This window comes from Anser anser (genome assembly GCF_964211835.1).
Source record: "Anser anser genome assembly, chromosome: 1".
NCBI lineage: Eukaryota > Metazoa > Chordata > Aves > Anseriformes > Anatidae > Anser > Anser anser.
Window position 1 is genome coordinate 13,496,826 of NC_139720.1, and position 22,993 is coordinate 13,519,818.

General features: G+C 40.7%; 2 protein-coding genes across 2 annotated transcripts in view; one reads left to right on the forward strand and one right to left on the reverse strand.

Annotated features, from left to right (window-relative positions):
• The first annotated feature begins 103 nt into the window (after window positions 1-103).
• PSMC2 (proteasome 26S subunit, ATPase 2) lies at window positions 104-8,605 on the forward strand. The gene is made up of 12 exons (XM_083821371.1): window positions 104-290; window positions 2,071-2,108; window positions 3,338-3,419; window positions 4,107-4,206; window positions 4,566-4,697; window positions 5,326-5,398; window positions 5,537-5,632; window positions 5,865-6,029; window positions 6,546-6,633; window positions 7,404-7,606; window positions 8,145-8,241; window positions 8,330-8,605. Exons 1-12 carry the CDS (start codon window positions 221-223, stop codon window positions 8,485-8,487), a joined length of 1,302 nt encoding a protein of 433 aa, XP_083677497.1. The 5' UTR covers window positions 104-220; the 3' UTR covers window positions 8,488-8,605.
• A 2,977-nt stretch (window positions 8,606-11,582) lies between these two features.
• Window positions 11,583-22,993, reverse strand: part of SLC26A5 (solute carrier family 26 member 5) — a 34,559-nt gene continuing 23,148 nt past the window's right edge. The window contains exons 10-20 of the mRNA XM_083821366.1: window positions 22,775-22,922; window positions 21,797-21,910; window positions 21,400-21,477; window positions 20,414-20,509; window positions 18,980-19,086; window positions 17,731-17,800; window positions 16,154-16,246; window positions 15,328-15,450; window positions 14,290-14,469; window positions 13,968-14,022; window positions 11,583-13,415 (exon numbers count right to left, since the gene is read on the reverse strand). Of these exons, the coding sequence (XP_083677492.1) occupies window positions 13,273-13,415; window positions 13,968-14,022; window positions 14,290-14,469; window positions 15,328-15,450; window positions 16,154-16,246; window positions 17,731-17,800; window positions 18,980-19,086; window positions 20,414-20,509; window positions 21,400-21,477; window positions 21,797-21,910; window positions 22,775-22,922 (1,207 nt within the window). The 3' untranslated portion in view covers window positions 11,583-13,272. The remainder of the gene's footprint in view (window positions 13,416-13,967; window positions 14,023-14,289; window positions 14,470-15,327; window positions 15,451-16,153; window positions 16,247-17,730; window positions 17,801-18,979; window positions 19,087-20,413; window positions 20,510-21,399; window positions 21,478-21,796; window positions 21,911-22,774; window positions 22,923-22,993) is intronic.

Here is a 22,993-nt window from a genome sequence, read left to right on the forward strand (position 1 = left end):
GGCACCCCCTAAAACCATCACACCGGGGGGTTACGGGGGGACCGTTCTCCTCAGAAACACAGGGGGAGGGAAGGGAGGGAAGGGAGCAGCCCGACTGAGGGGCAGGAGAAGGAGGAGGAGGAAGAGGAGGAGGAGGCAGCAGCAGAGCCCCGGAAGCGTTACACAGCAGCGCCGGGCCTTCCGCAGGGTGAAAGGAGGAAGGGAAAGGAGGAAATTCGCGATGCCGGACTACCTGGGCGCCGACCAGCGGAAAACGAAGGAGGAGGAGAAGGAGGATAAGCCCATCCGCGGTGAGGGGCCGCCGCCGGCCGGGGGAGAGGCCGCCGGGCCCCTCGCCCAGCTCCCTCAGGGCGCACCGAGGGGCCGGGCCCCGGTGGGGAGCGGCTGAAAGGGGGGAAAAATGGGTTAAAATCGTGGAAAAACGCGTTAGATCTGCGCTGTGCGGCCTGGTTCTGTGAGGAGAGGGTCTTGGAAAGCCTGATTCGCTACTACGTGGCGTAATTAAAAGATCGGCATGAGAAAGCATGATATTATTTTTCTTTTTTTCGTGAGTGGAATCCTCCACAGCTCGCTCCCAAATTCCCTGTGATCCCATCCCTTCAGTAAGTACTTCAGTAAAAGCAGGGCAGCAGTTCTCTCTGGTGACACTGACACAGCCTGAAAGCCACCAGTTGTTCCTCACAGCGGGTGGATTTCACCTGGTCTGTTCATGTTGTAAATTGTGAAGTAATAACATCTGGAGGAAAAAGCATGCCTATATGGCATCAATGATGGACTTTGAACTGCTCCCCCTCGAGAATGATTTTTGAATTATAGCAGGGTAGCATTTAGTAGATACCAAAAAGTCAATGGGGTAGTGCAAATAATCGGGGGAGAAATACGGATTGGCACAAAAAATGTCTTCTCGAAATGCTGTGTGCCCAGATCTTTCATGCTGTGTGTCTTTCTTTGGCTCCCTCTGTCATTAAAAGGCTACAGGGGAATTAGAGGAGAGAGAACAACAAAATGCTAGGGTGCTTAAGGTGAAGACTAGGATTTGGTCTGAAAAGGTAGAGCTTTGGTGAAACAGGAGAGGGAATGGTACAGGTCTGTTAAATTACAAGTGATGTGGAAGTAAGTAGGCACCAACAGTAATCGTTACGTTTTTCTTCGTGGAGGGAGTTCACTGGGACAGTCCTGTGGGACAGGACTCAGTGTGAAAGCTTAGGCGTTTAAAAGCTGATGGTGCTTGATCCGATGCACGAATTCAGAGGCCCAAGTAAAATGTTTAGATTCCAAGTGTAAGTCAGGTAAAAGGATGCACAATGTGAGTTAAACCAGGGGATTCCTTCCTTCATTTTCTGCCAAAAGTTGCTGAAAGTTCACAGGGGTTCAAAGAGTTGTTAGGAAATGCTCGTGTAAAGAAAATCTTTTAAGGACTTTTACTAACAATGTAAGACCCAGGAGTGGGAGGTCACTAAGTATTTGCTATGATCATAGACCTTCTTGTTGGAGAAGCGATATATATAGGACCAAACTGTTTATCTTGTCCAGTGCGACCATTCTCATGTTTACATTTTATACCATTTAAAATCAGCTTTATGGTGGTTATTGATTCCTGGCTGCTTTAGTAGTTCACAGGAGCTTTTTGTTATTGAGATGAGCTTAGATATGGTTGTTGTTCTTTGCTCATGCTGCACAACTTGAGAGAGACAGCACTGCTAGATGGTGGTGATTAAAGTGGTTATGCAAAAGTTATTTGGATTTTAATTGATGTGTTCTTAAACATGAAGAACCAAAAGGTTAAAAAGGTGAAGTTTTGATTTCTTCTGTTCCTTTTCTGTACAGTCATTGATAACAAGCTACTCTGAGCAAGTCAAGAGTTTAAGTAGTTTACTTATGTGAGCTCTGGATGGTACACTTTATATCTTTTTCAATAAATTAAAACAACTCGATCACTTTTGAGGGATTTGTACATAACAAGAAGGTAAACATACTTAAAAAGGTGTATTTTCATCTTATAGAAGCAGGATTGATGCTGCTGTTTTTGTTTTTAAAACTGGAATCTAAGTCTTTCCTGTCTTGTTTCAGCACTGGATGAAGGAGATATTGCCTTGCTGAAAACCTATGTAAGTAACATAACATTTGCAAGAGTGTTAAAGAAAAAAAAAAAAAAGAAAGTCCAGTTACGAATTGAATGCACAAGTGGAGGGATATGTATTTAGTGAATAGTCAGCAGATCTGCTTCTCCTATTGCCTTTCTCTCCTGCCAAAATCTTTTCTCCCTTTTCCCTTCTAACAAGAAAGCCCCAGACCCAACTCACAACCCTAAAAATAATCTAGTTATCTTGGAGCTAATGAAGTATTTTTAAATTTTTGCTGTGTGTCTTGTAGCTGATTGTCATGGGGCTCTAATAGCTAGGGTTTAGTAGGGCTTTTTCACCAAGTAGCCAATTTTCCTAAAATAAAGAACTATCTTTAAGACTCCATCCAATTTACTTGTATGCAGTTAGAAAAATCTTGGTGAAGGGTACACAGAACTTATCAGGGACAGTATAATCCTGGGAGGTGTGTTCCATGGACAATGAGGCTTAAAATGCAAACTTCCCCTCACTGCCAGAAAGTGCAGTGGGTCTGTTTAAGGACCCTTCAGAAAAAAGAAACTTTCAGCATAGTGTATGTCTAGAGTTGAATATGTTTGCCAGAAGTCTGAATTTCACTGACACTGACTCTGCAACTGTGGAAGGACTCTGAAATGGGGGTTGAGCACACTGTGGCATCTTTTTTGTTGCCAGATTGATACGAGGGAGATCTTGTAAAGGAAATGCAGATCTGCTGGCGTTAGGTCAGGCAAGATAGTAAAGCATTTTATCACCAGTGAGAATCTGGCTTCTCGTTTGCCAGTTGATCTTTCTGCTGTATTCTGTGGGGGATAGAGAGGTCGGATAAGGTAATAAAAGCACTCATACAAATGATTTTTCATTTGGTGCTATTCAGCTACTGCATGCAGAACTACTTCTGTATATAATCTTTACAAAGTCCTTTTTAAAGCTTAAGAAAAGAGCGGTTAAAAAATAAGGCTGAACAGGTTTAAAAGGAAAAACAAATCCTTGAATCTGACAGATAGGAAAAATTTCTGCTTGCACATTGCTCAGAACTGTGAAACTGCACTCTATTTTTGGTGGGTGGAATTATTATTATTACTGGAACTTAATACAGTCTTTTTTGCTTGTGATCAATAGTTTTTTATTATACCAAGACGGTCTTTTGAACATCTTGATTCTCAGCAGCTATTGGCACTTTTTCCTAGATAAAGAATTATCTGAGTTACAAAATCAACCTGATATTTCTTTTCCAGGGCCAGAGCACGTACTCAAGGCAGATCAAGCAAGTAGAAGATGATATCCAACAACTACTTAAGAAAATCAATGAGCTCACAGGTATCTTTCCTTCTTAACATAATTTGCAGTAGAAGGGACACATATACCGAAATCAGTGTTTTAAGAAGTTGATTTTAAACAACTTCTGTGTTGATTTTATTAATGTTATTTTTCCCTAAAGGATGCATTTCTTTATTTGGTAATGTGGGATTTTTACTTTGTAGGTGGTGGTCTCATTTTTGATTAGGCAGGTCTAATAAAAAAAATCCTTGATTTTTGTAGTTTTATTTTTTTCAAATATATGATGGAGATGGTATTTTTGTATCCATGTTTCAGAAGATTTACAAGGTCTTCCATCTGTATGAATCCCTTAGCTTCTGATATCTTGCACTAAAGCTTTTCCTCAGTGCAAACACTTGCAGGGTTTCACTCCTTTTCTGAAACTTTTTGAAATATGCTTATGTTATCTCTCTCAAGGTTGTGTGTTTTTATTCATACTGCAAAATTGTATTAGAGAATGGATAGACTGGCGTTCGTGTATTCAGCTGGCACTGTCACAATAGTCCTAGTTTCTTTAGGGAGCTCGTTAAAGAGATTTGCATGTGTTTTTCACTAGAGGTGTGTGTGTGTTTATTTAGAGATCTTAAAAAGCTTCCAGCAGACTTACGTGTAGGGTTCTCAGTAGGTGAAAGGTTGCTGACATACCAGTTAGCTTCTTCCTCCTCAGCCTGTCTGTGTTTTACCTAGGAATTAAGGAATCTGACACCGGCCTGGCTCCTCCTGCCCTTTGGGATCTGGCTGCAGATAAGCAAACTCTCCAAAGTGAGCAGCCATTACAGGTCGCCAGGTGGGTGCACTCTTTCTTCATTTTTGGAGTGGAGCTGCATAATGTTAAAAATGTGATTTGTAACTTATGTAGACTTTTTTTTTTAAAAGAAGGTTCACATTCTGTGCATATTGAGACTACTTCTAACAATCACATCAAACAGCACATGCGTTATGCTTGATGGTGTAATGGTGTACTACATATTTCACACTTGTACTTACTCCTATAATTATTGCATGATGCTATAATAGTAGAATCACAAGTCCAATAGCTCTTTCAATGTGTTTGGAGAATACAATCACTCTGTGTCCTGGTACTTACAGAAATAGCAGGGCAGTTAATTGTTTACCCGAGGGCGTTAATTGTATGTTCCATATTAGGTGTACAAAGATCATCAATGCAGACTCCGAGGATCCCAAGTACATTATCAATGTCAAGCAGTTTGCCAAATTTGTGGTGGATCTCAGTGACCAGGTGGCACCTACTGACATAGAAGAAGGCATGAGAGTTGGGTAAGCAAAATCTTTGTGTTCTTAGAGTTTTACTGAAGACTGAAGCTTTCTCATCTGATCCGTTCGGTTGACATCAACAACCATAACTTAATATTTTCACAGCAGTTGAAATCATAACAACAATGTCTTTCTGCTGGAAGACAATAACTTATCTGCCTGCTCTGCTAGAAATGTTTTTGATCTCATTCTGCTGAAGACAAGTTCAGTGCACTTTAGACTGAAACCTTTCACTGTAGGCCCCGATAGTCCCAGCTTTCAGGGAGCCCGAGCAGTGTGCTTTCTCTTTGACTGTCTCCACAAACACACGCAGAGCAGCTACAGGAAATGTTTGCTGAAGAGGTGAAGCCAGTTATCTGTAGAATCAATATTTTACCAGTTTGCTTTCCAGGAGATTTGGAAGTTTAGTTTTTAAAATATTTTGGAATTAATATTTTTGGAAACCTTAAACTTCTCTGCAGAAGAAATTCCAGTTTCTAGCCCATCTGACTATTAGCTTTGAGGGCTGGGTTATCTTGATGCCAGAGAACAGAATAGTTTGAAAATACAGCTTCATCTTTACAGAGTTATTTCTACATAGCAGTTTAATTAACTCTTGTTAAAATAAATATTCTTCATTTCTTCTCACCAGGGTGGACAGAAACAAGTATCAAATCCACATCCCTTTGCCTCCAAAGATTGATCCCACAGTCACCATGATGCAAGTGAGAACTGCCTTAACTTATTATGATTTTGTTCTATCTTGTAATTTTAGTTTCTTTGGATTTTGTTCTGGGCTGTTGAAAGCCTGGAGTTATGCAGCATCAGGCTGTTAACTTCTCATTTACCTTTTTGTTATGCAGGTGGAAGAAAAACCAGATGTCACTTACAGTGATGTCGGTGGTTGTAAAGAGCAGATTGAAAAGCTCAGAGAGGTGGTTGAAACCCCTCTGCTTCATGTAAGTTACCTCCAGATTTAAACTTCTATTATTTTAAAACTATTTTGGTCATCTGTCAGCATTTGAAAAAAAACGAAAAAAAAGGTAATGTAGCTGAATGTAAATAACTAAATGAAAAGAGGTCAAGTTTTAACAAATGAAATCCAGTCTGGTTTCGTTTGTATTGCTCGTCATTAATGATTTTCTTACTTGGCACATAATCTTTGATGCCCTCTGTTTCCCACCGTTACAGCCTGAAAGATTTGTGAACCTTGGAATTGAGCCTCCCAAAGGAGTGCTTTTGTTTGGGCCACCTGGTACGGGCAAAACACTTTGTGCTCGTGCTGTTGCTAACAGGACTGATGCCTGCTTCATCAGAGTAATTGGATCTGAGTTGGTGCAGAAGTACGTGGGAGAGGTAAGAGCAAATGCTTAATGGGGTGTGGAGTGAATTGCAGAGCTGCGGCTGTGGGGACCGGGCACCCTGGTAGATAGGATGGATGGATGAGCTAGCGTGCTGGAGGCAGAAGCGGGTAGAAGAAGTGTCAGGCAATCAGTTATAACACCTGAGCTATACTGTCACCAATGAAATGGATTTTGCAGTGCAGAGTTTAATCTGTGGTTTGGGGGACTCTAGAATGAGGATTTTGGTCCCAACTGTGTCGCTTACTTTTCAGTTGGCCCTGAGGTAAATGACTTCATCTGGACTACTTCTGAATTTAAGAGTAGTAATCTGTCTCTTCTCTCCTTTATAAATTGCTTTAAGATTTATGAATTTCTGGTTATACATATATTTGTACAAATAAAAAGAGTCTTATCATTGGAAACTTAGAATTGTCTGGAGGCATGAAAAGTATGATGGTTTTCCTTTAATGTGCCTTGAATCCATAATAAAACTTTGAGGTGTGTGTGTGTGTTTTTTTTTTCCTTTCAGGGAGCTCGAATGGTTCGTGAACTCTTTGAAATGGCCAGAACTAAAAAGGCTTGTCTCATATTCTTTGATGAAATTGATGCCATTGGAGGTATGTTTGTAGTAGATAGCTCTACTCTCATGTGAGAACTTTCAGATTTGCTTTTTGTGTTGTAATTCTGTATCCTTGTTGCTGCATTTCAAGAAGCTTGCTTGTAAATACCTAAATACTACCAGCACATACTGTGTCTGGGAAGCTATCAAGAGGTGGTTTACATAGCCTGAACATATTTAGCCCAGATGGGAAGTCATTTCTGCATGTTTGTAACACCCAGGTTATTTAAACTTTAGTAAAAACTTCTCGATTGTATTTGGAAAAGTACCGTTAACTTAAACCACCTTCAGATTCTAGGCTACATACTAAATCTTTATCACTGTCTAAAAATTGTTGTATTTTTTTTTCCTCCCAAAGGAAGTACTTCAGTCCTTTGAAAGTAGAACAATTTTTACACAGACAAGTGGGGAGGATTTTGGTTGAGAGGATGTAAATAATAATAAAAAAAGAAACAGAAAAAAAAAACACCAAAATGCTTTTATACATTTCAGCAGTTTGGTCAGTTATTAGGCAAGGATATAGGCCCTTTAATATCAAGGATGAAGATACAACGTTTATTATAACTGACAGATAGCACCAATCACTTTTTTATTGAAATGTGTCATTTTCAACTAATCCCCTCACACCTTTTTATGAACTCATCACAAATATTTGTATGTAATTTAGATGTATTTTTCCTGTTGTCTTATATACAGCAGCTTTGATGTCTGCCCGCTCTGAAGGTCCCTCTCTTATTTTGTGTTTTTTCTCCTGTTCTCTCCCTCCAGGTGCTCGTTTTGATGATGGGGCTGGGGGTGACAACGAAGTGCAGCGCACCATGCTGGAGCTGATCAACCAGTTGGATGGTTTTGACCCACGAGGCAACATCAAAGTGCTGATGGCTACGAACAGACCTGATACTCTGGATCCAGCACTGATGAGGCCTGGGAGGTTGGATAGGAAGATAGAGTTTAGCTTGCCTGATCTTGAGGTCAGAATGCTTTCTTTTGCTGTCAAATCTGTTCTAATACTTGAGTGTTTCTTCAGGTAGGGCATTACTGACTGGAATCAGTTTACAAGAGTTAACAAAAGCAGCACTCTTACATGAAACGACATAGAAATCTGGGAGATTAAAGATGTGCAAAAGAAGGTTTTCCCCCACTGCACAAATTCCATCCCTGGCAGGGAAGCTGTAGCTGTATTTACTGTATATTTCTGACTGAATAGATAGAGAATCCTTTAACTGGTTCCATGATTTAGTTCTTTAGTTGGAATGTGTTTTATTTAGCTCATTTGAGGTACTTCTACCATTAAAGCTCTTTCAGTTACTTTCTTAATTCAGTTTCATGGAGAGGTAGTTTTCCGTTGCTTAAGTATTCTAGTCCACAGATAAGAAATAAAACTCTTATTTCCTACCTACCTATCATTTTCCATCTGTCCTTGCTGTAGAAGAGGACAGCTACATGTTGAGAGCAAGTCAAGTCATCACCTTTTTTGCAGCATGAACACTTCTATCCGCTCTTTTTCAGGGGCGAACTCACATATTCAAGATACACGCTCGTTCGATGAGTGTTGAAAGGGACATAAGATTTGAGCTGTTGGCTCGACTGTGTCCTAATAGCACAGGTGAGTTGAAATTTTTAAAAAATATTTTCCATATGCTTCCTTTCCACTGGTGGTCAGTGTTGAATTCATGTGTCCCTTTCTTTTAAAGGAGCTGAGATTCGCAGCGTCTGCACAGAGGCAGGCATGTTTGCGATCAGAGCACGTCGAAAAATTGCAACTGAGAAAGACTTCTTAGAAGCAGTGAACAAAGTCATTAAATCCTACGCGAAGTTCAGTGCTACTCCCCGCTACATGACCTATAACTAATACCTTGGAAAGATTTTCATCTTTCTGTAGTTTAACTTCCTGTAAAACCAAAATCCACATGTGGTCATTCGTATCTTGTTCCCGGAAGCAAGAAATAAATGAAATGTTGCAAACAACAGGTGGGATTTCCTTATGAATGTGTTCTACACTTAGTGGAGTATTGCTGCTGTAGAAAAGTCCAACAACACAGCCTAAACCAGCAATGTATTTTTAAGTGGATACCTGAGCAGTGTTAGAAATCTTGAGTTCAGATGCCCAGTCACCGTTTACACCCCAAAACTTAAGAGTCTAAGCTGAGGAAGCGCTGAAAGATCCCAAAGTGACTGCAGTGTGTCTGGGTGTGCTCAGAAATGCTTGATGCTAAGCAGCAAGGTGTAGGTGTGTCCCAAGAAAAGGACAAAAGAAAGTGCAAATGTTGAGCTAAGGAGAAAGCACAAATAGCTCAGCTCAGGTGCTTAGTGGTCAGTCACTGCCAAGCGTAGGGAAGACGTGAAGGGCTCCGTTTTCTCTCCGTGGGTGAACTCTGGTACTACCATAACCACGCTACAGGGGGAAAAAAAAAAGTTTTCTTCATCCCTTTTTCAGAGATTCTTCTGTTTCTTACGCAATAGTAAGTGTTGCATCAAGAGGAAGGAAGAAGTGAGTGCAATTTCAGAGCAGTAAGGAAATGAAGATTGTTTTCTCTCATTCCTGCTCTAAAAAAAAAAAAGACTTCAAGTTTGACATCAGTCTAAATCTACTAGGGAGTACTTTGATATGTCGTATTACTTATCTAGGATGCTACTACACCCAGGGTCACCCTGATAGGGTCCTGATGCTTCAGTAGCTGGGCAATAGCTTGCAGTTGGTGGCCGCAGATAAGATTAAAAGGTTGGTATTTATTTATCTGGCATGTTCTTCCAGAGCTGCACAGCTTGGTCACTTGGTCAAAGCAACATACTTCCATTTCACCTTTTTCAGGCATTGCATTAAGCTATGAAAAGTGAGTTAGAAAAAAAAGAACTTGAAGAAACACCTGGGAATGTAAAGCTTTTTGGTATAGTTTTATCTTGACAGTGAAAGAAGTTTTATCAGGCTTAATTTCAAGATAATCTTTAATTCTCTTTTTTATTTTTTTATTCTGGAAAGAAGTGTGTGTAGTAGGGAAAGAGACTATGCAGTACATTGATTTTGTTTTTTTTAGGTTTCTGGCCAAAGTGTCAGTATCTTCATAAATAATTTTAGACAGTCTGGTGGTTTTGTGCATATCTGATTTAAAAATTGATCTCGGTGGTTATGTGTTATTTTTGTAAGAGCTTTTTTTTTTTTTTTTTTTTGTGGAGGTAGGGTGCAGGTATAGTGGCAGGACAGACTTTTTTCATTTTGAGCCAGAGAGGAAAGTGGCTCAGAAAGCAGCAGTGGCTGAGTATGTCTGGAAGTGCAATGCTTGAAATGTACCTTTTATTTAAGAAGGGTGAGTGAAATACGTAGGAAGAAACTGGAGCCTGTATCCTGAATTATCATCAGTGCTCTTGCAAAAAAGTAGGGAGAAGGGAATATTGTTCTCAGCGTTAAGTGGATTCTCAACACCATACAGGACCTAGGCTATTCAGTGCTGTTTGCTGTGGTGAGGCTTCGGCAGTGAGCGTCTGAATGTAGGCAAAGGGGAGAGGAAAATGATGTGGGTTTGTTTAACCTAGCACTGACAAGCTTAAGGTGGGATTTAAATGGCTTGCTGTCTAAATAGCAGCCTGTCCCTCAGCAGAAGGGAACTCGGTTTACTTTGCAGTGACAGGCTGGAGAGCACTGGCTCAGCTGGTGGCAGCAAAGCACAGTAAAAACAGTGAAAAGCTACCAAATTTTAATTTACTGGATGACTTACCAGCAATGCTGCTACTAATTAGGAGCGGCTTGCACAGTACCAGCCCCACACAGGCTGATCCCCCACCAGCAGCTCACCGGGAAAAGCAGCCGCTGCTACCAGGAGGGGAAATGCAGCGTCAATTGTGTCGTGGTGGCGCCTGGCGCAGACAGCGTCTTATGGTGGCGCCAGGAGGGTGAAGAGCAGCGAACAAACGTGAGTGCAGATGCATCTCCACGTGGCTCAGGGCAGCACTTGAGTGCTGCTAAGATGAAGACCGCAAGCAGGGTTTTAACCCTAACATGGGGAACGTTTCCTCAGCTCTAAAGGGTGAGTAATGCAGGCCAAAACTGCGTGAAGAAGACACCCTCTACTGTATTATTTTTTTCTTCCCCTCACCTCTTTTTTGAACTAGGTTAGCATGCAGGAAATCTCAGAACTCTCTGGACTGACCTTAAGATTGTCTTTTCCATCAGCAGGGCAGCCAAAAATCTGGTCGAGAGACCAACCTGTAGTATTATTCTAGCTCGAGCACACACGTTTGCTCATATGGTGTCACACAGCCATGAGGTAAGTGCTTGTCTTGGGAGCAGCATCAGTTAACCACAAGCTACAGCCTGCCCTGGCAGCCAAAAGGGCAAACCATCTCGGGGTGCATTCCACAGCACCACCAGCTGTGAGGCGAGTCTTCCACTGCATGTAGTTGGTGTGACCTCACCTTGAATCCTGTGTGCACTTCTGGGCTTTATGTGATAAAAAGGACATTAAACTCCTCAAAAGCCTCTAGAGGAGGGCAGCAAAGCTTGTACAAGGGCAGGAAGGCAGGTCCCTGTGAGGAGGGGCTGAGGACACCCAGAACAGGAGGCTGAGGGGCGGCCTCACTGCTCTGTGCAGCCTCCTGAGGAGGGGACGTGCAGGGGGAGGTGCCGGTCTCTGCTCCCAGTAACCGATGACAGGATGGGGAGAATGGCACAGAGCTGCACCAGGGGAGCTTCAGACTGGACATCACAAAACATTTCTTTGCTTTTAGGGTGTTCAAACGCTGGAATGGGCTTCCTAGAGAGGAATAACATGCTTTAACTTTCGGTTAGCCCTGATGAGGTCAGGCAGTTGGACTTCACTGTTGAAGGTCCTTCCAGCTGAACTAGTCTAGTCTAGTCTATTCTTCCTAGCCCACCCCTTAACAACAGGCAATTGCATCCTGGGATGTTGGCTTGTCCCGCGTACAGTGTCTTGCTGAGACAAAGTGGAGAAGTTTGTAAGTCATGATAATCACTTTATTTTAGAAGTTGACAGGATTTTGATGTGAACTGAAGAGACTACATAGTTAAAAACTGAAGCCGCAACAAGCTGAAAGTAGAAAAATATACTGTATGTAGATACAAAGGCTTGTTAAACTAGTTAACATTATAAAATGTACCAAAAAGTTTTTTTTTTTAAATAAACACACACACGGTGTTAACATGCATTCAATTCATACTTTGAACTCCAGCTAAGCAGTAACTTCTGATGCAGAAAGCTCCTAATGGTAGGGGAGTCTGAGGAAAGAAAACACCTTCCCTCACTGCCCCCAGTTCTTGGAAAACTCAGTTTACTTGAAGCAAACCCTAAGCACAACAGTTTGAACCAAAATAGAAGTAGCAGGTTCTGCACTGAGAAGAGAGGAAGTAGTCTGAATTTCCTTATGCACAGGACCTTTGCTTTGAGGGTGCTAAACGAAACGTTACTTGACCCCCCTCCGCTGCCCCTGTGCTACTGAAATAACTTAGAGAGAAACGCTTTCAGGTTCCTACCTTTGATCAGATTCATATTGATTGTTGTTAGGGGAATACAGGCACTGAAGATTTATTTTGCCTGAATTATATTTCCGTATTTTGCGACTCACAGCTGAAGTCAAAGAGTACCATAGTGGCCAGGTTGTAAGGCCAAAAGAAAAAAACAAGCTACCAACTCATTAAAAATACCCAAACACATTTTTGAGTTCTACTGAAATCTATTTCATAAAGCACTTAAAAGCTGAGGCAGAAGCAGCAGTGCTGGTAGAAAGACATCTCAGGCAATGGGAAAGTACTTTTTTTTTGGACCACTGAGACTTTAGACCTTGTCTACCTTTTTATTCCAGCTTCAGAAACTGCATATAGGGCATCTGTTCTTAAGGTAATTTTAACAGACCTCATTCCTGCCTTAAGCCAGTTTTGTCCTCAAACCTGAAGCTAAATTAATTTTAACTTAAAACCAGCTGTATTATTTTTTTAGAAAGTATAACTAGGTTTTGGCAGTGGAAGTACCATATTGATGATGTAATAATTAAACAGTGGGTTTTTAGCATGAAATTCACTTACGAGTAAAAATATTCAGGCAACGAAAGGATCAGCATAGTTGAGAGAGGTTAGATAATTAAAAAAACAACTGTACCATCAAGATTTAAAAACAGGAGCAGCTAATGCCACCAGTGTGAATTCATTAATCCAGCTGGCAGATCATTACAGTTTTATACAAATCTATTGTATGCAGATGTTGACATCAGGCTTTAAAAGTAATCTACAAAAAAAAACAACTGTAAAGACACTGGTACAGTGCATTGGAATTGCAGAACAGTTTTCTTCTGCAAGATCCCAGCTTGCAGTGAGTTAAAGTGCCCATTTTCTCAACAGGAATAGGAATGTCACCTTGTCTATCAGATTCGGATTGTAGCATACTACAAGGAATTTTCTCATCTTGCATAATTTCATGCTTATGTCATTGGAAGGCTGTACCCTGATTGAAGGAAAAAATTCAAGAGCATGAAGGCTTCCAAATTCCTTGTCCACTCTTCCTACAGAAAACCCCACCCTATACCCGTAGATACAAATAGCCTTAGGCTCTCTTTAAACTGTGCAAATTAAATATTTGAAAAGAGTCTTTATCAGCATAAATCCGACTTCCATTCTTCTAGATGTCAGTCCTCAGAGGTCTGAGGCAGTCTGTGAAGCAGACCTGTCTTTCACTTGGCAAGCAAGGACAGCATCATGAATACTGTGAAAGAGCAGCTCTCTTGTTACAGTGTTGTCAAAAAAATTCAGTCTCGTCAGCTCATTCATAACAGGGCCTACAAAATAAAACAATTATGGAATCAGTACATAAACGAAACTAAAAGATGGAAGACAACAGTATCTCAAGAAAATGACGACAAGTTGTTCTCTTGTCATTACTTAACACATTTAAAATATCTGGATGAATCACATTATACTTCTACTCCGAAAAAGTAATTATCTTTTCCAGTCATACAGAGGGGCCTGTTCTTGGCTGAAGACGCTACAATTCCAAATATCAGAAACTTGGAACACTGCAGGCTTTTCTTACTACGCTTTTACAACAACTTCAAGGTACAATATTAGGTGCACCATTCACAATTTGCCAGCTGGAAGAGATGGGAGCAGGATCTAGTCCTCAGAAAACTCGTTACATTAGCACTCCACTTACACTGAAGTGAAGGCTCTAATCCATATGGGTTTGCTCTTCCTCAAATTGAATTTTAGTTCAATGTTATGCAAAATAAGCACTGATACTACTGAGGCAACTGGCAGGAGAAAACTCAGGAACAGAGGGCAAGAGATAAAACAGAATCTCTCCCACAGATTCACAAAAAAACTCAACTCACCGCTACAGCTGGCAATACAGACACGGACTGAAACTTCTTTGTATTCTTTTATAATCTGCAATAGAGTTAAGCTGAAGTTAAACACATTATCATTATGCACACTGTGATTCTGGAAGATGTAAGCAAGTTACTGTGAGAGATGCACATTCCCCGTTCCCCAGTATTGAGCTGAAACTTAGAGCTACAGAATTAAAACTGATTGTGGGAGATACTGGATTGTATCTGAGTTGACATTTACATCCTATGATGACAGGTTCCCTACCAGGTACCTAACTGACACGTTTTCTGTTTTTGACAAAAAAAGAAAAAAAGCCCTACTTACCGATTTTAATGTTTTTGCTCCAACTGAATCCACAAAGTTCACTGGGGTGAAATCCAAAATTAAAGAGTGGATGTTTGTTTTGGGCTCCACAAAGTGTTCGAGCTCATCAAGAGATTTTCCATTTACAGGTAACTCATCGTTTGCTATCTCATGTTTTACACTTCCTTCCACGTCGTTACTCTGTGAGAGAAGACAAATAAAGCTAAACGACAGCCAATGCTTTTGCAGTGTAGGTCCCCTTCCTCCCCATACACAGCTGTTCTGCCAGCCTTTAAAAGGTGTACAGCTCTAAACCATTACAGGGACTGGCTTTATCTGTATCAAGGCTTAGTCTCCTCTACCCAGCCTTTCTACGGTCACATGCAAGCAGCTTAAAGCTATTATCTTGGGGGTGAATTACTCATTGCTTCCAAATTCAGGCACCTGTTCATATACTTTTGCTCTACTTCCTTGCCTTAGCCCTGCGCATCCTGCTGAGGTCTATGTATTCAGAGGAAGAGCCAGCGATCAGGCTCCAAACTTAGGCATTTGCTCAAGCACCCATCAGCTCCCGCCACGGGGATAAATTTAAACACGCACAAAAGCACAAGCATGTTTCAAACAACTCTGAATACACCTGCCTCACGTAACCATGCCGGGATCATCAGTGTGGATGGCACCTTTTAACTGATTAAAAAAAAACTTATTACAGGGCCTTGTCTTTTATCTTATTTCTGTATGATTATTCTGAATGTGCAGGGGAGAGTGGCAGAGGTTGGATCCCTCCACCTTCTGCTGACACCCCTTCTGAGACAATATGACAGTGTGAAAGGCTCTGCTCCCCTAATGTGGTATCTAAATGTAATTAAGGTTCCAAACAACTATCCAATCCAGCCACGAGCCTCTGATCCTTACGCTGCGCCTTAGTAGCCTGTCCGCACTGCACAGTGCTTGTTCACTAAGTTTTCCTACCTGAGTAGCACTCTGTACCTTGTATAAACAAGAATGGTAACACTGAGAAGCACCATGTTAGCTGATAAAGCAGAGGTAAATATTTACCGAAGAATTCACTAGCTTCAACACAGCTTTCTTTTTGAGTTCATTAGCCTTCTTTATTTCCCTGGCGTGCTTCTTCTGGGCTTTTCTCCTTGCTGCTAATATGGCACAAGGGTCCACTCCAGTCTGCCATGAAAAGAAACCATGATCAGACAAGATCCCGCTTGTTAGGATGACATTGCAGTATCAATTAGCACTGAATTCATCACTATCATAAATTTTAAAGAAGCCTGCATTATTCAGTGTCCCTTGGTGGGGGTGAGAACAGTATAAAGTAAGAAGGAATAATCTTCGCAAGCGCTGTGTTAACAAGATGAGGAAGAGATGCATCACATTCTTCTCTCGAGATCAGAGGTGCCATATTTCAACAGAATGCTGATTTGAGTGCAGAAAGCAGAGGCGGGAGAAGTGCACTTGGACATAAATTGCTAATACCTCTTGCTTTGTGGAGAAGTACCACCCACCTGTTTTGTACAAGACTCGTCATGGAAGCTACAGAAAAATTTTTCACAAGTTAGTACGAGTGTAATCGCTACCAGGCCAGGCAGTTCTGTCCTTAGCTAGCTCTGCTACTGCCAGTCCCACCCAGTCAAACGTGGGTCAGGCGGGAGGCGAGGCACGCTCTGTATGCTCTTTATTCCCTCCCACCATCTTGTTGCTTGCTAAGATGATCTGCAGTTGGCTGGAGGGTCACCTTCTCGTATCTTCTCATATCATACCAGAGGTCACAGGCTGAGAAACACTGTATTAGGGGCTATGCTAAAGGGCGTGTTTCAAAAGATGTTTTGAATTTTCAAGGAACAGGTATTAAAGATTTTGCTTCGCTCACCTTTTTCTTCAGTGCACTTGTGTACGACTCGCTATTGGCGAAATAAAGTGATGCATTAGCTTGAAATATTTTTATACCAGGACATTCCTTAACCTAAGGAAAAAAAAAAAAGGATGTTCACAGTTAGGTATTGCTTGCTCTAGAAGAAAAGCACCTGTATGGATGATCACAGGACATGGTGTTCCTCATACATGCAGCCCAACAGCCAACCCTGGATGGCTATCAGTACGTATCAAAGATGGTCAGCACTGTTGTGAGCAAAGCCAGTTAGAAGATCAGTGCACCCACCTTTCTAAGTGCCATACTGCACTGAATCAATGCCATGTGACACTTCTGTTTATAATGAAGAAATGTACAGCCATAAGAAGGAATTTAGTATTCAGTTCTCTGATGTTGCTCTCTGCAGATGGTATTAACGTGAGGAAATCATGCAGATCTAGGAAGGCTTCCATTTTTCCTCCCTATCTACAGGCATAACTTCCTTCTCTTTCTTTCTTGTGTCCTCAGCTACCAAAACAAGAGCCTTTAGTTTTAGCCTTCAGGAATCTTTGGTTTTAAACAGACCTTTTCACAGATCTTAATATCACTTCTTTCCTTTACTTTAAATGAAGTGATCTCTGAGCAGCCTGCACTCTGACATTTTACATGAAAACGATCTGACCAGCAGCAGAGATACAGCCTGCCATACGCTACCAGCCCCATCTTCGTACAGGAGTAGGAAATGCAAATTGCATTCAGTATAACAAAAGCTGAGTTTCCTCTTCATTGTTTACAGCTATAAACATGCCCGCATAAACTTTTGCTTCATATCATATTCAAAGCAGCACTGTTGGTGAGAGAATGCTTTCAGATTACAGCATGGTCTTTTCACGTAATTTTTTACAGACTGGCTCCTGAGTAAAGGGGTTTGTAACCTTCATAGCAGCATCTCTGAGAACATGACAGAGTGTGCAGGAAATCATAGCTGCTGTTTGCAAATAAATGCAGCATGGTTAGATCCATTATATTCGCAAAATATACTGCCATCACCGACTTTTGGTTGAACAAAATTGCATTTATAAGCTGAATGCATGGCAAGCAATCGTGTCACCAATCATGTTTAATTGTCAGGGCACGGGTGGAGGCAGGGAGATGCTGTTCTGAACAGCTTGTGCAATGCTAAAGAACACAACCATTTGGGTCCACATTTCATTTAATACTGCCACACAACTAAAGCAGGTGGACTTGTAAACATTTGACTACACAGCAGGTTTAGCAGAGGTATTTCTGTAAGTCTTACCACTTTGTACTAGCTAGTACCATGTAACTAGTATAGTATACTAGTACCATGTAACTAGTATAAAGGCTTCTTTTGATCACCTCCTGGTTAAATGTACTCACAGGACCAAAAGCTAGCATGTTAACAGTATGGCTTTTACTAGTAACATTAAATTTATTTTCTTCTCCCAAGCATAACACAGGTGCATGCTGAACAGACAGCTCTAAATATGCAGCGTGGTGGGGTTAAGCAGCCAATTGCCACCGTTATCTTTGCTCCAATGCATAAAACTGTTCAAGGCAGAATAATACACTCCTACCTCTTCATACTCTTCCACATCACAGTAGATATCTGTGTCAGGAATCTGACCAAGGATTCTGTATTGAGGTCTGGAGAGAAATGGAAACAACTGTTTCAGTATTATCACTTATAAACTGGAGAAGTGAGTGCTTAATACAGGTTGAAATTTATTTTAAATAGTTGTTCTGTTTGCTACAGGTTTATCTAAGCATGGTCAAATGCAGTGGGCAGCTTGGGGAAGGCACATGGCTGAGGGGCCATCTGGTGACGAGCCAAGTTTGCTTCTGTCAATGCAGAAACAATTTGGAAACTTAGCACTGTGATGTTGTCATTTGCTGAAAAGCATGGACCTGCAAAGTTACAGAGTAAATTTTCTTTGGTGTAAACTGGTGCGACTCCACTGACCATCTTGTAAATACGGCAGCTCACACTGGCACAAACCGTGCTGCAATTTCAAAAAGCCATTCTGCTCCTGGGACAACTGTGCCTGAGAAGCTGAACATCCCCAACTCAGAGGCAGTACGACAGCAAAATACATCACTGCTCTGGTTAAAAGGACCAAGCCATACACAGCTGGCAGAAGAATACTCTTATTTAGGCAGAGTGGAAATTTCACAGTGTGGTTTCATTCCGATGGGGATGGAAACCAACACTTTTGTAGATTTTCTATCTAGATATCCAAAGCTATGAGCCTAGAAGCCTCATGTAACAGGTGAAATCCTATCCACACATGCAAGAAATCATTCTGCTCTAGATCCGGAAAGCTGCTTCACAGTGGAAGTTTTGATTTGGGAGCAAGAAGTGACTTGAAAAACCTGAAGGGTGGGGATGCTTTTCATGGTGAATTAGATCTTTCTTATAAAACACTTAAACATTTAGCTAGTGATAATCTGACAACTTCTTCTGTACTGAGACAGTGCACACAAAATGTAAACATTTAATGAACCTATCGCATCCAGCAGGCTTCAAGTTCTGAATTCCAGGCATTAAAGACAATGTAAATAAGGTTAGGAAATCTAAAATTATCTCTTTATTATTGAAGTTCTGAGTCTCATGATTTCCAGAAATTTTGTTCTCAGAAAAACAGAATTTGAACCCCTGGATCAGAGCCATGGGTTATGCCCTGCATCACCTATATTATGAAGCAGTTTCTATGCTGCATGCAGCTGAAGGGGGTGGAAAGGTCTACTGCTTATTTGCATTCCTTAAACAAACAAAAACCGCAGAGAAGACCAACAAACACTAATTTTATAAAGAAGAAATCTGACCTTTGTGTTCTGTAAATAACGGTTATCATTGCAAACGTTACTGCAGTAAGCAAACCATAGTCTAGTCCCAGGAAGAGAGAAGCCACAAAAGCTACCACCCAGATGGCCTAAAGGAAAGAAAAGCTCCGAATTAATATGCATCCCTTTCTGTTGAAAGCAAACACAATAGCGTAAGCCAGACTGAAGCCTGTGTATCTCTTCCGTTCAGGACCAGGCTACAATGCAAGTCATCATGATAGCAGACTATAATTGCCTTAACCTTTGAGAAGGGCATAGATGCTCAAGACGCACTAACATAACATCTGACAAATTGTCCCTTATTAATTAACACCCTAAGTCCCGTTTTACAAGGAATGATGTGTTACTCTCAGACTCCCAACACTGTAGGATTAAAAAAAAAAATAATGCAGGGCCTGCAAAAGTAGCTCTCCTTTACTGCCATCTTTTGTTGAGCAGTAGGACTGGCCATGTTGCAAACCCTGGTATTTTGCAGTGTGAACTGTCAGCTGTATGTATAAAATACACACAGAAGGATGGCCATAAGAACTCCAGAACAACTCTCTCTGTTTCTCCGGAGGAGACAAACTGTTGCATGGAAGGGAATCAGGAAAAAGTCAGAGAGCTTGCTATTGTAAAAGGGAGAACTGAATGCTTTAAATGTGCTAAGTTCTGTGTGTCATACCATATAGAAAACTACCAGCTGCCTTTCTGAGCCAGAGGCACAGCTCCTCAGATTGTACAAAGCAGCTCAGCCAAAATGTGAACATTACTTCTTGAGATCATCATTTACTTCTGATGATCTCAAGGATCTAGTTCTCTGGTTGTCTGGAGTCTTGGAAATGATGATATATATGATGGCAAGTAACTCCTGAAGTTGTTTATCTGCTTCGCATGGTCAAAGACCAGCTATGTGTCTGTACGTTGTGGTCTCTGTCACGTTTCCAAGTTCCCCCAGAAGTAAATATGGCAGTCTCAACAGCCACTGCTGCAAATTACGGATCTTCTTGCTTTGGGTCAACAACAAACATGCTGCCAGTTAATGCAGAAAACTACTTTGGACAGGTTTTTGGTTTGTCTTCAAAGATGACAAATACCTTCAAGTAGTTTCCTTTGTTAATCTATTTCAAATTCTTCTCATGCATTCTCCACAGCATTCAGTACAGTTCCTATAGCAACACTGCACAAGCTTTGCTTTTAACGCAGCTAAACTACTTCTGACCTGAGTTAAAGGTTGTTGAACAACAAAAAAAACATTCTTGTCTGCAATGGATCACTCTCCTAGGGTACTTACAACTCAATGTCTTATGTTCTTCTGCAAAGCAACACCAAGCTGTAACTCCTCCATAAGTTTCTACCCTGTTTTAGAGGATAGGAAGAAGAGCAGCAGCACATTTAATACAGGAAAATATATGCACTGAGCTGTACATTACTCACCAGTTCGATCTTACTGGTTTTCCAGAAGTGTGCGATATCTCCAAACTGCTTAAACATTCCTTTCAGGTTCACCATTACAATTGCAGCTAGCACTGTCTAGGAATATTACACAAATGCTATTTTCAGAAGCAAAATAAAACAATTGCCAATAAGAACTTCAAAGCATCAAAAATAATTGTTTTCTGTGCTTTGTAAAACTGATACAAGTCTACTGAACAGATGGTCCATTTAAAAAACAACTTTTTGAGAAGTTCAGTGGAGATACACTTTTCCTGCAGCCACAGAAATGGCAAGCCAGAGTCAGCACAGCTTGATTTACTCTCTCCTGACAAGAGAAAGCATATATTCCTGAGCTTCATGCTACTGCAATTAAAGTAGCTAGACTATAATCTCAAATTCAAGTTTCTCTTCAATAACTTCCAACAATTCCTGTGACAGTCATGTAGGTGTAAATCAATATACTCCTATTAAAAAAAATAAATGAAATGCATATCGTCCTATTCAAGACAAGAGAACCAAGTTTATTTTTTAAATCAATATATATCTACACACAAAAACATATTTTTATACAAATAAGTAAAATTACAGTAAAAGCAACTTGTCATGCTGAGCCATCATTCCGCCTCAACCCTTCCCAGCTCATCTGTTATTTTCTTTTATCTTTTTAACCTCTTCCCAGAATTCTTATGCTGTAATCCAAGGGGGATTATTTGAAGATACCAGTTTTGTGTTTTAGACAGAGTCTAGAATGGCCAATATTAAGAAGAACTACCAAAAGAAAAGGAAAAAAAAAGCATGCTGGATCCTTCAAAATATTTATTCATTGCTAGTTTAACTTACAGCAAAAACGTATACAAAATTTAAAGGTTTCTGGGTCAAACCCTAACTGTATTTGCTTATTAATCATCCACCTCACTCTGTTTTAAGCAATACTAGCTAGCTTCTGTTCACTGACATGCGATGCCGAACAGGCAAAACTACATTACCTGTGGAAGTGGTTCAAAGAGGTATCCAATAGCCACAATTACCAACAGAACCATAATTGAAGAGAGTGCACCTGCAATCTGATCAAAAAAAAAGCAAGAAATTATATCTAAGCACTAAGATGTGCCCCAGAAGGGCAGTATTACTGATCAGCTAACCACACTTGTACTTTCCGAAGGGCTGGTTAGTCAAGCTTTCGATCCCTCCCACTCAATTTGTCCATTTCCCTTGTCATGCAGCTTTCTATCTTGGCCCAACCTGGATATGAAACAGGAGCAACTTCAGTTATTTCTTTTGGCCCCAGGCCAAGAATAGGGCAGTTTACTGAAGCTCCAGACTTTTTGCTTTGGAGGTCCAAAAAAAAAAGCAAACTTTTGCTCAAAATTTGGGTTTACGTACCTGAGTTTTCCCACCAGTGCTTTCCTGAACAAGACTCCGAGACATTGAACAAGTGACTGAAAAGCTTTGGAAAAATGACCCCACAGAGTTGCATATTCCCAAGGCAATAAGTTCCTGTGTCAAACAACAGAACAAAACACAAGGCAGTTATACCTAGCAACTGTACGAAGGTGGAGGTACCTATACATAATAACTACCACCTCTTATTTACAGTGCTTGCTAGCAACCTTATCATAGCTTACACTTGTGGTTCTCACACCAGGTAATGCACGTTAAATCTTCTGTTAAATGAAGTATCTGATGAAGTGCTGGAGACATTTCTCATCCTTAAATGTTACTGTTACAAGTCAGACTAAAAACTAAAGTGAACGATAGGATTGCTTGTTTTCAAGAATTTCTTCAACTCCGGGATAATTTGAATTTTAACACTAAAATTGAAACAAAAATGGTTTCTCATACAAATAATGTTGTCTGCTACAAATAATGTTTTGTTTCATTTAAACAAACACTTGGCATGCATTACATCCTGTGACAAGGAGTTCTATAGTTTAACATCCAGGTGATGTTAAACCATAGCATCTGGAATCTTCTGAATAAAACAGATCTAGATACTTAACTCAGGAAGACACTGTATTTATCAAATGGGAACTCTGTGCTTTGCTGTGAAAGATAGTATAAGTAAAATAGCTGCCCATCAGGAGAGTAGCCTAAGTATCAGCTGTCCCAACAATTAATATTCATGCACACATCCAACTTTAACAGAAGTTTCCCAAAACAATGTTAGAAGTGAAATTGGTTATTAAAACACAGCCAGAAGAGTTTAAAATCACTCCTGGCATTTAAATGTGTAGGCTGTCAAAAACCTGACCCGATTCCACAATGAAAGAAAGCCTCTTTTGTCTATTATCCCCTTCTACTTTAATGGAGAAATGATGGCAGTACTGAGAATCATCACTAGAAAAACTTGAATACTTTTACCTGATTCCCATCAATGGTGTAACCATGTTTAAGGGCAAAGATCTTGGCCATTGATACAGCCATTGAAAATCCAACTATTGCTATTGCTATCGCATCCACAAATATTGCTGGGATGAGCTGAATCTCAGGAACTGCTGGTGCTCTTAACCTTGGAGAATAAATAAAAGGTTACATATTACTATAATGAAATGTACATGCTATATGGAAAAGGTATAGGTT

Bases quoted from the DNA above. Each gene is read 5' to 3' on its own strand.
- PSMC2 (XM_083821371.1), top strand. From the start codon at position 221: ATGCCGGACTACCTGGGCGCCGACCAGCGGAAAACGAAGGAGGAGGAG. The intron at 291-2,070 runs GTGAGGGGCCGC...GTCTTGTTTCAG, and splicing joins GGAGGATAAGCCCATCCGCG to CACTGGATGAAGGAGATATT. The intron at 2,109-3,337 runs GTAAGTAACATA...TTTCTTTTCCAG, and splicing joins TTGCCTTGCTGAAAACCTAT to GGCCAGAGCACGTACTCAAG.